This window comes from Mustela erminea, chromosome 9 (genome assembly GCF_009829155.1).
Source record: "Mustela erminea isolate mMusErm1 chromosome 9, mMusErm1.Pri, whole genome shotgun sequence".
Lineage (NCBI taxonomy): Eukaryota > Metazoa > Chordata > Mammalia > Carnivora > Mustelidae > Mustela > Mustela erminea.
The window spans coordinates 100,846,797-100,860,744 of NC_045622.1; the positions used below are offsets into that span (position 1 = coordinate 100,846,797).

The following is a 13,948-nucleotide window of genomic DNA, read 5'->3' on the forward strand; positions in this document are numbered from 1 at the left end:
ATTTTTTAACATGAATAGTTGTGGGTTTTTTAATTAATATATGATGAATTAGCTGTTTCAGGGGTACAGGTCTGTGATTCATCAGTCTTACACAACTCACAGCATTTGCCATAGCACATACACTCCCCGATATCCATCACCTAGAAATTTTTGTTAATCACAATCCCCGTAATCAAATGCAAGAATTGTCCACATTAAATTAAAGCAAGAAGTTGCCTCAATATTTCTTCTTATTACAGTTCTGTTTCCCCTAGTACTTTAAGTTTGATAGCCAAAAAACTCTGACCAGATGGTTCTTTCTACAGAGATTTTAGACACATACACACACACACACACACACACACAGGGCATTGTCCTTGAGTGTAATGACCATAGGTCTAGTCTCTTATTTTAGTTTTATTCTCTCTCCATTCAGTATGGCAAGAAGAAAATCAAATTCATTGACTATGAAAAGCAGCACCTGTATTTCTACATGGGTGAGTTTCCTTGAAGCCACTATCTTTACCATCCCATCAAGTCAAGCCAGACAGTTTGACTGTTGCACTCTCACAGACAAGCCCATGTCTTCTTATGACTGGGAAGAGCAGCATGTCTTATCTCAGGTTTCCTGGGGCAAAACTCTGAAAAGGAAAATGGAAAAGCAAATAGACATTTTTTATGTGAATCTCATGAGATGCTTCAAGAGAGATGGAAGTCAGGATGCCAATCAAGAGATTTTGCATCTGGTACTCTCATTCTTGGAAGACTAAACACCTTTCAAGAAGGAGAGAATAGTGGTATTTGGATAGGAAAGAAAAAGAGATAGGAAAAGAATGCCAAAGGATTAACAGAGTGCAACCAGAAAATATAGAATCTCGGGAATAAAAGGCACCTGTTAAACTTCTGTGTAAAAGAGAGATGGTTATTCCCATGACCTACTTACAGCTATAGAAGATATTTTGGTGGACAAAGACATGTAGATATATGTCAGTATCTATTTTACTTTTAAGGTAGTACTTAAAATGGCCCAAGCAGCAAAATTTATTAATATTCTACTACAAACAGCCTAAAATTAGTATGCTTATTTTTTATAGAAAGCCAATATTTGAAACAATCAACTGTAAATATGCTTAAAACCTTCCATCATTCAAAGTGTATTTTGTAAGATAAAGGGTTTTTCATTTCTAAGCTAGTGTCATCGACATCAAAAATCATTCAAGAAAAGCATAACTGTAAAGACATAGTACTTTGTCCAGTTTCTCAGTGGAGAACGGTTGGCATGTCTATTCAACTTTTGAAGCTCACTAATCTTGCAAATGTTTGAACTCCCACTTCATAAACACAAGTCACTGGAAATCCTTTATAATAGTTGCATCCAATATAAGCAAAAATCACAAGTACATATAAATATATATATACATACACATATATGTATATATGCATATATATTATTAGATATGAATGGGGATTCAGGCTTGAAAGACAATAGGATAACTAAATAATTCTGATACTAATAAAAAATATAAGCAAATTTTGGATTTTTTTTGTTTTTTTTAAGTCTCAGAGTTAGAATTTAGTGATTCATCAGTTGCATATAAGACCCAATTCTTATTACATCAAGTACCTTCCTTAATGCCCATCACCCAAATATCCCTTCCACCCACCACCTCCCCTCCAGCAACCTTCAGGTGTTTTCCTAGAGTTCAGTGTCTCTTCTGGTTTGCTTCCCTTCCAATTTTCATCTTATTGTATTTTTTTCTTCCCTTCCCCTATGTTCATCTGTTTTGTTTCTTCAAGTCTACATATAAATGAAATCATATAGTAGTTGTCTTTCTCTGACTGACTTATTTAACTTATCACAATACCTCTAGTTCCACCCATGTCATTGTAAATTGCAGGAGTTCATTATTTTTGATGGCTGAGTAATATTCTCATCTATACCATATCTTCTTTATCCATTTATCTGTTGATGGACATCTGGGCTCTTTCCATAATTTGGCCATTGTGGACATTGCTGCTGTAAACATTGGGGTACAGGTTCCCCTTTGGATCACTACATTTTTATCTTTGAGGTAAATACCTAGTAGTGCAATTGCTGGGTCTTGAATAGATCTATTTCTAATTTCTTGGGGAAACTTCATACTGTTTTCCAGAGTGGCTGTATCAGCTTGCATTCCCACCAACAGTATAATAGGGTTCCCCTTTTTCCACATCCTTGCCAACATCTGCTGTTTCCTGTCTTGTTAATTTCAGTCATTCTGACTAGTGTGAGGTGGTATCTCATTGCAGTTTTGATTTGTATTTCCCTGATGCCAAGGGATATGGAGCATTTTTTCATGGGTCTGTTGGTCATTTGGATGTCTTCTTTGGAGAAATACCTGTTCATGTTTTCTGCCAATTTTTTAACTGGATTGTTTGGTTTTTTGAGTGCTGAGTTTGATAAGTTCTTTGTGGACCGTTGATACTAGCCCTTTATATAATATGTCATTTGCAAATATCTTCTCCCATTCTGTATGTTGCTTTCTAGTTTTGTTGACTACTTCCTTTGCTGTGCCAAAATGTTTTAATTCGATGAAGTCCCAATAGTTCATTTTTGTCTTGTTTCCTTTCCTTTGGAGACATGTCTAGCAAGAAGCTGCTGTAGCCAAGGTCAAAGAAGTTGCTACCTATTTCTTCTCTAGGATTTTGATGGATTCCTGTCTCATATTTAGATATTTCACCCATTTTGAGTTTATTCTTGTGTTTGGTGTAAGAAAGTCGTCCAGTTTCATTCTTCTGCATAGTATATGGCTGTCCAATTTTCCCAACACCATTTATTGGAGAGGCTGTCCTTTTTCCATTGGATATTCTTTCCTGCTTTGTCAAAGATTAGTTGACCATAGAGGTAAGGTCCACTTCAGGGTTCTCTACTCTGTTCTATGATCGATGTGTCTGTTTTTGTGCCAGTACCATACTTTCTTGATTATAGCTTTGTAATAGAGCTCGAAGTCCAGAATTGTGATGTCTTCAGCTTTGGTTTTCTATTCCAACATTCCCCTAGTGACTCAGGATCTTTTCTGGTTCCATACAAACTTTAGGACTATTCATTCCAGCTCTGTGAAAAATGTCGATGGTATTTCGTAAGGATTGTGTTGAATGTACAGATTTCTCTGGGAAGCATAGACATTTTAATAATATTTGTTCTTCTAATCCATGAGCATGGAATGTTTTTTCCATTTCTTTGTGTCTTTTTCAATTTCTTTCATAGGTATTCTGTAGTTTTCAGAGTACATATCCTTTGTTTCTTTGGTTAGGTTTATTCCTAGGTATCTCATATGTTTTGGTGCAATTGTAAATGGGATCTATTTCTTTATTTCAATCACCAGAAAAAAATTAGAAGGAACACAAATACATGGAAGTTAAAGAGCATCCTACTAAAGAATGAATGGGTCAAACAGAAAATTAAAGATGAATTTTAAAAAATACATGGAAACAAATAAAAATGAAAATGTAACAGTTCAGAACCTTTGGAATACAGCAAAGATGGTCCTAAGATAGAAGTATATAGCAATATAAGCCTTTTTCAACAAACAAGAAAGATCTCAAATACACAACCTAACCTTACATCTGAAGGAACTAGAAAAAGAACATCAAATAAAACCTAAATCCAGCAGGAGAAGAGAAATAATAAAGATTAAACCAGAAATCAATGATACAGAAATTAAAAAAAAAAAACAGATAACAAAACTGGGAGCTTGTTCTTTGAAAGAATTAAAAATGCTTTGTTCTTAACCAAAATCAAATTCATGGCAGTTCACAAAGGAAATTTTCATGGAACCCCCAAAAATGCTCATTACACATTTGAGAAATAAGACAAAATCATGGAAGGTTCCAAACATTTCCTGTAGACAGTGGTTCTCTACCAGAAGTAATGTTGCCCCAATAGGACATAGACAAAAATGTCTATTGGCTTTTTGGCTAACCAATATTAACCAAAAATGTCAATTGCCACTGCTACCCCCTTCCACCACTGGAATTCTGAAGCCCCATCCTATGTTAATCACCCTCTCCTTCTACTGCATGACCAAAAAGAGGAATGAGGACATCAGTGCCCCTTTCTGAAAGGTAGCCTATCAAGAGGTGTATTCATTTAAGAAAAAAGTTTTTGGAATTTCTTTTCTGAACCTTCTTCCCCGTCTGTAGTGCTGCAATATGACCTTAGCTCATGAGTAATAAATGGATGGTGTGGATTCACTGCAGAAGGCCCATCTCACAGAGAATTGGGAGCTATTTCATTTTTTTCCTTTTCCTTCAAATGCCAACTTAGTATCTCGGGTACAAGTACATCATGCTCAAACTGTCAAAGAGAAACAGAGCTGGACATTTCTTAAAGGTGACAAGACAAAATTTATTCAGGCTTCTGTAGTAGGAGAAAGGGACTTCAGTATAAACTGAGCTCAGTTCTGCTAAAACAAAAAGTAGGAAACTTTTTTAAACACTGAGTGTGCTAAAGGAAATTACCAAGAGGAATTGAGGGGAGAGAAAGTTGGTCAGTGTGATTAGGCCATCTGTATCTGCTACCTGGTGCTTAGGGTCCCACTTCCCCCTCCCCACAGAGATACTGGGAGACAGGGCCTATCCTGGACAATTATATTCAAAGGTATGACTCCCAGGTCCTTGAGAAAGACTTTTCTGGGTTGTAGGAGATCCGTTTCAAAGAGACAGAGAAGGGATTTTATAATTGTAAGTTTTCTAACAGATATACTCTAAGAAAAGGAAGGTCTGATGCCTATAATCAGCTTTGGCTTAAACAAACAGTAAATTCTTTTGGTGGTACTGAACTTTCTCAGGCAGAAATATAAGGGTCTGAGATCATCCCAAAGGTGTGGTCTTGCACTGTTAGAAACTCTGTTCCTAAAAAAAAAAAAAAAAAAAAAAAAAGGTAAGAAACTCTGCTCCTGATGTTCAAGTCTCTCAGTGTGAGGTATAGACAAAATCATTTATACTAAGAGTTTGTATTTGAGAGTCTGGAAGCCAATGGTGAGATCTAGTCAACAAAGAAGGCTTTAACTAAAGTCTGATCAAAGACAGAGTTGTCAAAACTCAGAGAGACTTCATCAGACTGTGCTCTAGGCAGCCTCACTGGTCCTAGGGGAGAAGCAAGTAAATAACCATCTGGTCAGAAAATGAACATTGCTTCTTTATTTCTACCACCTTTATATATTGTGACAAGGCCCAATCCCAAGGATTGTGGTAAACTGAAGGATTCCATATACCTTGAGAAAGCATGAGAGTTCAGAGTAGAAGATTTTCTAGTAAGTCTCTATCAAGAACGATGCAAATTTTCAAAGCTTCCTTAGTCTTCTTGAGAGAGCTTGAACCAAATCCTTGTTTCAGCCTCAGAGACTCAAAGAGCCCCATGGAGTCTAGGATGTGGCTGTGGTTCTCCACTTTGCATCGCTTCTCAGGGACAACATTCCAGAAGAGACATGTTAAGAAGGTAGACTCCTGCTGACTTGCACTGGGGTCATATTCTACTCATTTACTTACCATATTTTTTTGCTGTTGTTCTTTTTCAGTTGGGATCCCCCTCTTAGTGCCTCTGTATTTCAACATAAAATCCATACAATTGATGTACCTCCAAAGGTGTTGGGAAGTGAGTAACTTGACTCATCCTTTGAAGCTAGATCAGATAGAAAAGGGGACATGAAAATGTTTAGTCCCTTCAGATGTGGCTTCCTTGACTAAAAAGGCATAAGACTTAGCCTTAGCCTGGTGAAGGGGAAATGAAATTGTGTCCAGGGCATTTAACTGTCAATCATTCTCTCTGCAGGACATTGCCTGGGTCAGCAGCTTTTACATCCGCCATTTCATTATGTTAGGCCCTTTCTATGGAATCTTCGGAACCATACTGCTCATATATGGGGTCAAGTAAGAAAGCAAGAATATTTTTTCCTGCAACCTAAATGATCCTCTTATGTTCCTTATCTGAGCTGTTTGGGATTATCAGAAGATTAGAACAACAGGCCCCATTCTCTATAACTGACATATTTCCATGAAAATATTTTTTTTTGAAGTTGAATTGATTGAATAAGAAAAGTTCCTTAGAAAAAGATTTACCCAATCTTGCCCTTTTCTTTCCACATGTTTAATTCCCAATTACAGAGTTCCATCTGACCCCCAAGTTCTTTTGAATTGCAATCCAGCTGGACACCAAAATCCTTCCATAACGGAAGGACAGGAATTTTTAATAGTTATTTTAAGACAAGAGATTTTCCCAAAACCAAAATGACTAAAGAGTTCTCTTCAACTTTACAATTTATTCCTCACCCATTCTTTTACATTATTATTCTAAACCCTACATAATAATGAGGATATTGACAGCTACTATGCATCAGGCACTTGGATAAAGGATTTATCTGCATTATCCTATTTGATGTAATCCTTGCACATTCCTGTAATGTCGATAGCACCATCATTTTTCTGCTAAGAGAGCTGAAGCTCAGGGAGATTAAATCATTTTTCAAGGTTACAGAGCAGGTAAGGGCCAGTGGCAGTGCCAAACCAGAACTTGAATCCAGTTCTATCTGATGACAAAGCCAAAATTTCACTCACTTTGCATATCCTCGGTATCTTTTGATCCTTGGGCCAATGCTGCAGTGAACTTTGGGGTCACTGCTCCCATACATTGGGCTGCAAGGCTGGTCAAGTGATCATAGCCTAGTGTGTCATCTCTATATACAAAGAGCTTCCAAAGAGGGAAACAAAGGACCATTTTCTTGGAATCTCTCCTTCCCTTTCATTTCCTCTGATGCTCAACCAGATCTGCCAGCAGTTGTACGAGCCCAGTGATAGGAACTGAAACACCCCAAGGAGTCATCACCTCCTCCTTTTATTCTCTGAAAGGTTTCTTGAAAGTGCCTGGATGATATATGTTACCCAAATGAGCCATATACCAATGAAAATGAGCAGAGAGGAGAACCGGGACTGGTTCAGCACCCAGGTAATGTGAAGTTCCTAGGAGAAGATCCTTGAGGCCATGATTTAGAGTGTGGTTTCCTCAAATAATAATAATTTATATTTATGGAATGCTTACTAGGGGCCAGACACTGTCCACTGCTTTGCATGTAACTACATGACACAGATGCTATGATTATTACTACTCCACAGATGATAAAATTAAGGCATGAAGAAAATGAGTAACTGTATAAGACCACACAACTAGTCCGTGGTAGAAAGCAAGTTTTAAACATTAGGCAGTCTGATTTCAAAGCCTTTTCTCTAAACCAAGGGTCAGGAAACTATAGTCCAAGGGCCAAATACAGCCCATGGCCTATTTTTATAAAAAAAAATTTTATTGGAATACAGCCATGCTTATACATTTACATATGATCTATGCCTGCCTTCATGCTACAATAGTGAAACTGAGTGTGACAGAGAATTAAAATATTTGTCTTGCGTCTTATAGAAAGTTTACTGACCCCTCCCCCAGATGACACAGCCTTTCAAAAGAATCTTCATTCCTAGAATTACAAAATGAATTTTACACCTAGAAGGACCCTGGAATTCTCCTCATTTCAGTGTATAAATAGAAGGGCCCAGAGAGGAGACCTGGCATGATCTCTGAGCACACTGTTAATGATTAACAGGGCTATGATCAGTGCAGAATATCTCAGCCTCCTAAGCTTTCCACTCTCTATGCCATGATTAACTGGAGAATTCTGTCATTATAACACTTTGTTCCCCAAGCTCATTTCCAAATTCAGTGGACCTTCAATTAGAGCATAGAGTATTGGTTCTCAAACTTTTTGGCCACAAAATCATCTTATACTCAGGAGTTACTGAGAACGTCAAAGAACTTTTGTTTATGTAGGTTATATCCACTGATATTTACTATATTTAAAATTAAAACATAATTTTAAAACATTTATTTATTAATTAACTTTAAAATAATGAAAATAAAACTCATCAATACACGTTAAACATCAGACTGATGATGTCATCCCATATTTAGAAGCTTCTGGGGGAAAAAATACTCCACAGTACAAGCATAAGACTTTGAAAATGAAAAAGGTAAATTCTATCTTAGAAGTATTCTGGAAATGGTTTTGACTTTACAGATCGCCTGAAAGGATCCTAGAGAATCCCAAGGTGTGCTAAACGCATACTTTGAGAAACACTGACATCGAACCATAAAAATAACACTCAAAATGGCAACAACCCCAACTAGAATTAAACCTTAGAAAGACATTGAATAAAATGACATTTATAAGAGTTCTTAATCTTGGCAGTCTAGAGAACCCCTTGAATCCTTCCTAGGATAAGGGTTTTAAGTTCATAGAATAAAATATATTAGATTACAAAGGAAACTACTTACACTGAAGTGCACTTCTATGCCCAGAACCTGTGGTTGAAACAATTGAATGCCTTACTCCCCATCTAGAAGTCCTCCAAGTGTGCCCTATAGAAAAGGTATTTTAACACCTATAATCTCTACCAAATTCCTACAGTCCCATTTCCCTCTGCTAGAGTCCTCATTCATGACAACTTAGTCATCTATATCCAAAAGCTGATGATGATTTAGCCCCTCAGGTCCCACATACTTCTTCGTATCTATTGCCTTATATAAACTTCTTAGCAAAATATCTTATTACGTTTTAAAATCATAAGTTCTTTGAAACCACACACTGTGTATCCTTTTCATCCCTCATAGTTTCTTACACTAAATAGGTACTTGTTGAACAATTGAATTATTAAAGGAATAAATATTTTATTTGATACTTGGGCTTACTTTACATCTAATGTAAGCTTTTTCTTTGCAGGTCTTGGCCACCTGTAATATTGAACAGTCCTTTTTCAATGACTGGTTCACTGGGCACGTGAACTTCCAAATCGAGCACCAGTGAGTAATAAAAACAAACCACGGTAAAAGGCAAGGGCTGTCACTTCGAATAGCCCCTCGCAAACAGTCCAGAGAAGAGCCCTATAGCCAAGATTTCAGAGAGACAAAATGAACCAGAATTCTTTAAAGGCTGCTTTCTTTCTAAAACATGAATGGTAAGGAAGGGAAGAAAAGAAAACAAAGTGTAACAATTGTGAGAAATTGAAGTTCTTGAAAAAAATACCAAAGACTCAGTTTCTAGATTCCCAAAGACTTACGAATTGGTGATTGGTTTCATTTTGTCTTGCATGTGGTTTGTTGGTAATACCCAAGAAAAATCATAATACTGTGTTGAAACTTAAATAAGATTTCATATTAATATCAATCTATATCGTTAGAGCTGAGGTTACAAAATAATAATGAAATCCAGTTCCTGCTGCAATTTCCAAATGATATCTGGAAATACTTCACCAACGGGCAGTTAGGAGGATGTACACTAAAGAAAGAGAAAATGATAGTACTTTGAAAGTCAGTCTCTCCAGAATATTCAAAGAGACTTTCCACACCCTTTTTCCCTAAGCTGTATCTGATAATCAGAGGAAGGAAAAATATGTACTCGCGGAATTTTCTGATCCTTCTTCTCCTGTTCGTCCTTTATAATCTCAGCAAGGGGGACACCTGGGTGGCTCAGTCATTATGTGTCTGCCTTTGGTTCGGGTCATGATCCCAGAGTCCCAGAATTGAGCTCCACATTGGGCTCCCTGCTTTGTGAGCCTGCTTCTCCCACCCCTCTGCCTGCTTCTCCCCCTGCTGTGTGTGTGCTCGCTCTCTCTCTCTCTCTCTCTCTCTCTGTCAAACAATAAATAAAATCTTTTTAAAAAATAAAATAAAATAAAATAAAAAATTCTCAGCAAGGGGCACCTGGGTGGCTCAGTCACTTAGGCATCTGACTCCTGATTTGGCTCAGGTCATGATCTCAGGGATCAAGTGCCACACTGGGCTCCACTCTCAGCCCAGAGTCAGGGGCAGATTCTCTCCTCCTCTCTCTCTCTCTCTGCCTCTGCCCTCCCATGCTCTCGCTCTCTCTCTCTCTCTCTCTCTCTCTCATTCTCAAATAAATAAATAAATAAATAAAATCTTTAAAATCTCATCAAAACAGCAAAGATTATTATTCATATTTTATCCAAGAAAAGGTTAAAAGCCAAGAATTTCATCTGATAGATTAGGGAAAGCCTTGGATAAAATCCATTTCTCCTCACTTCTTATTCCTATCCTAGAAATTTTTTCCACATACCTTGACTACAACTTACTGAATACTCAACATATTAATTGTGCAGGAGTTAAACGTATATATAGAGAGAGACACAGAATGGTGGAGAGGTGGTTATCTCCAACTCTGTAGGTATTTCAAGATGGTAGAAAGCCCTCTACTTTCATTTGACCTGGCTAAAAATAAATATATTTGGTAGAGGTAGTTCTCTTAGGTCTTCCCAAACATTTGCCACCCACAGGGCTTGCAGAAGATTAAGAGATAATATTAGAGTGTTTTGACAAGAGTTTTGAACTTCCTGGAACAGGAGTACTATGCAATGTCAAGGTTGGGTCTGCCTTGCTAATAGAGTTTTATCTAGTAATAGGGGGAAGAAAACTTCTTCAGGTTGCTCTTTTGATCTAAGTTTTATATCTCCTGTCTCTGTATCTCCAGTCTGTTTCCCACAATGCCACGCCATAATTATCACAAGGTGGCACCCCTGGTGAGGTCACTGTGTGCCAAACACGGATTGCCGTATGTGAGTAAGCCCATGCTGGAAGCATTTGGAGATATTGTCAGGTAATTACAGAGTATTTCAACTCACAGTTCACTGCTGGTCTCCAGACTGTCACTGCCTTGTGAATCATTTATTCAACAACTATTTATTAAAGGGACATGAGAACCTTCAGGGAACAATGTCAACAATGCAATGATAGTAAATAATTCTTACTGTGTACCTACTTCCTTCTAGGTAATTAATTCTTTGTGAAAATGCCTTGCTGCCCTCCTAAATTTCAAGGTTCTTAAGACCAGAATTGTGTGTTATTTGCCCCTGTATTTCTTCAAGAGCCTTATCATGCTTTATAATTTATATGCCGGGGGTGTGGGGGACTCTCCAATCATCTTGCCCAGAGTTACGAACTTAGATGCCTACAGGGTCCAAGAACATAAATGTGTGGATAGGAGAATGGTAACTGAGCAAGAGCAGAGATGTCTGCTGGAACTGAAAATCTGTACTCATCTTGGTATATTCACATCCTCCTACAAAACACTAAAAGCCCATGATCTGGATGTAATAAGTTTCTCTTACTTTTACAATTAGAAGAAAAAGAAAATACCGGTGTTTTGAATTAAGCCAACAAGGCCAGGCCTGGCCTGATCTGACCTCTGGACAGTGCTCCCGTTTCAGACTCCCCACCACTCCCATTTCCCTCTTCTGCCTTCCGGATATCTGGCTTCTCTTCAGTTGCTACAAAACTCCCTGCCCCTTACCATTTCCTGTCCTTTCCCACCTTTTCTTTGCTTAGAATGTTCTTCCAGCCCACCACCTCCCCCTCACATCACCTTCTCAATTTCAATCCACTTTCCAAGGCTTATAAATGCTTTTTCTTCATCTCCATCCTCTCACCTCCAGGACCAAACCCTTCATCTGCACTTACAGCACCTGCTTCTCTTCACTTGTGACTTTTATCACAATCGTGACTAAATAACATCGTGGCTAATATATTATTTAATGTATGTCTCCCAACCTAGACCAGGAATCCCGTGTAGATGGGACTCATGTCTCTCCTACTCATTGCTACATCCCCCAAGCCTAAAAAAGTATCTTTCACGTTGTAAAATACGATAGGTGGGTAGATATAGGATGGGTTCATATAAAGGTATATGCTTTAACTTATAGAGACTCAGAGACTTTATTTTGAATACTAGAAAAAAGAGCAATTGATTTTTGGGGTACAAAGGAGAATAAAATGAAATATAAACTCAATTTCCTCCTTAAAGGAAAGGTGAACTCATCTGCTAAAAAAACAATGCAGTGTATTTGACTCCTTTTTCTGGGCAACAGAAAAAAACATCCATCAGATATTGCTGGAAGTGACAACATTGCTGTGAATCAATGAAAGAGCACATGTTATATGGAGCAGCTCCTTTTCCATTAAAGTCTCACCTACTGATGATTTTGTCTGTTTCTCCTGCAGGGCATTGAAGAAATCTGCAGCCCTCTGGAGGGATGCTTACTACGAAACATGAAGAAGAGCATCAGCCTTAATACACATGTAGGGGCATCTCTGAAAGAGGTTAATGAATGTACAAGAGATCTTTCCTGCTTACCTGCTGGTGCCTCTGGCATAACTGAGGGTGCCAGGAGAGTGAATTCCAAGGATACATGATAACCCCTTCCCTGAAGATTTTCTCTGCAAATGCAAAGCAATGGAAACACAAGGTGGTTAAGGTGACAAAAGGGAAATGGGAGTCAAATTCTTTTATTTCTTCAATAGAATCTTGAACTTGGTCCTACCAATTGGATCGTCTCCATCATTGGGGCATAAGCACAAGAATCAGAGAAAATTTTACTGATGAGGTGGGTATAGGAAGAAATGGGCCAAAGGAGAGACCTCTGATGGGCACTTCAGGAAACACTTCAGTTGTTCCTAGAAGAGAATGGTGTATTTAGGAAATGTCTGCCAGAATACAAATCTTTGCTTATTCCTTACTTAAATGTGTGAGTCTCTTTTTCTTTTTTTTTTTAAGATTTTATTTATTTATTTGACAGAGATCACAAGTAGGCAGAGATGCAGGCAGAGAGAGAGGGGGAAGCTGGCTCCCTGCTGAGCAGAGAGCCTGATGCGGGGCTCGATCCCAGGACCCTGAGATCATGACCTGAGCTGAAGGCAGAGGCTTTAACCCACTAAGCCACTCAGGTGACCCAGAGCCTCTTTTCCTTTAAAAAATAAGTCTAATTAATGTTAAAGCCTCCTTAAATGTTTTCATCTTCACTTTGGTTTTTCATTATTGTACCTACATAGGTGTAATTGTTATGTATATAAATTTTGCTTCTAAATTATAAAATCTCTTAAAGGAGTTCCCTACATCAAGGCCCAATAGCCATTGATTAAGGAGGTTAAGATTCCATATTTTAAAACTATTGGTCTTATGCTAAAGTATAAACTGTCTCTGATCATTTGATTGATTTATCTAATCCCTACCCACCAAAGAAGAATTACTACACCTTGTTATTAGGTAACTCTGATGAAGAAAAGAGATTTGTTTTGTGTACTGTAGACATCAGGCTGTGTCAAAGCATTTTTCAAGGTGAGCATTGAATTAAGCACATGTTAGGACAAAAAAGTTTCAATGCTAGAAGGATTAGGGTAGGGGACGCTCTCAGCACCATACTGATGTCCAGCATCTGGGCTTTTGCTCATTCATTCATGGGGTCATGTTAGAGATGACCCTAGCTTTGGGGAGGGAAAACAAACAGCATAAGTTTCCACCTGAAGCTCCAAGCAAGTCAGCATTATAGGTTATCTGTTGTCTGAAATGCTACCAGTAAGTATTCCATTCCCCTTCTTCAAACCCTATAAAACACTCTTTTTCTTTGTTTCTTAATTAAGTCCCTGGGTTCCAGAGCAAAGATCCTAAGGCAGAAGGAAGTGTGATGACTTGAAAGAAGCCCCTGGTGCTAAAGCATTAGGAGCAGAAGCCAGAGTGGTACAAGAAGGACAATGAAGAACAATACATGAGGTTACTCAAAGGTCCAGAGGAGTTACTCATGTATCTCAGAAAGCAAGAACTACTCAGGAGGAAGAAACATAGAGATGCTAATGATAGCAAACGGGGAAGTTGGACAGAGGATAGAAAGGAAGAAAGGCTTTGCTGACTTCATGATTCTTTTTGATATAAGCCCTGAATTGATGTGGCAAGAACCCACATTGCACATGCTAGTGGATCTACACATGATTTCTCTTGCCTGAAGTCAGGGTTGTAAGTGGTTCTGGGGTACAGTGGTTGGTTTTCTCTGCTGTATCTGGCCCAACTCCCAGAGATGCTCCAGCACTCTTTCTTCTCCTTGTCTC

The 13,948-nt window shown here is 38.2% G+C and overlaps 1 protein-coding gene across 3 annotated transcripts in view; it reads left to right on the top strand.

Annotated features, from left to right (window-relative positions):
• LOC116598942 (fatty acid desaturase 2-like protein FADS2P1) overlaps positions 1-12,552 on the top strand; it is a 34,550-nt gene extending 21,998 nt beyond the window's left edge. For all 3 annotated transcript variants that reach the window (XM_032358460.1, XM_032358461.1, XM_032358464.1), the window contains 7 exons: positions 416-476; positions 5,538-5,614; positions 5,792-5,889; positions 6,865-6,961; positions 8,781-8,860; positions 10,545-10,670; positions 12,071-12,552. In XM_032358460.1, coding sequence (XP_032214351.1) covers positions 416-476; positions 5,538-5,614; positions 5,792-5,889; positions 6,865-6,961; positions 8,781-8,860; positions 10,545-10,670; positions 12,071-12,122 — 591 coding nt within the window. In that variant the 3' untranslated portion in view covers positions 12,123-12,552. The remainder of the gene's footprint in view (positions 1-415; positions 477-5,537; positions 5,615-5,791; positions 5,890-6,864; positions 6,962-8,780; positions 8,861-10,544; positions 10,671-12,070) is intronic.
• The last annotated feature ends 1,396 nt before the right edge of the window (positions 12,553-13,948 follow it).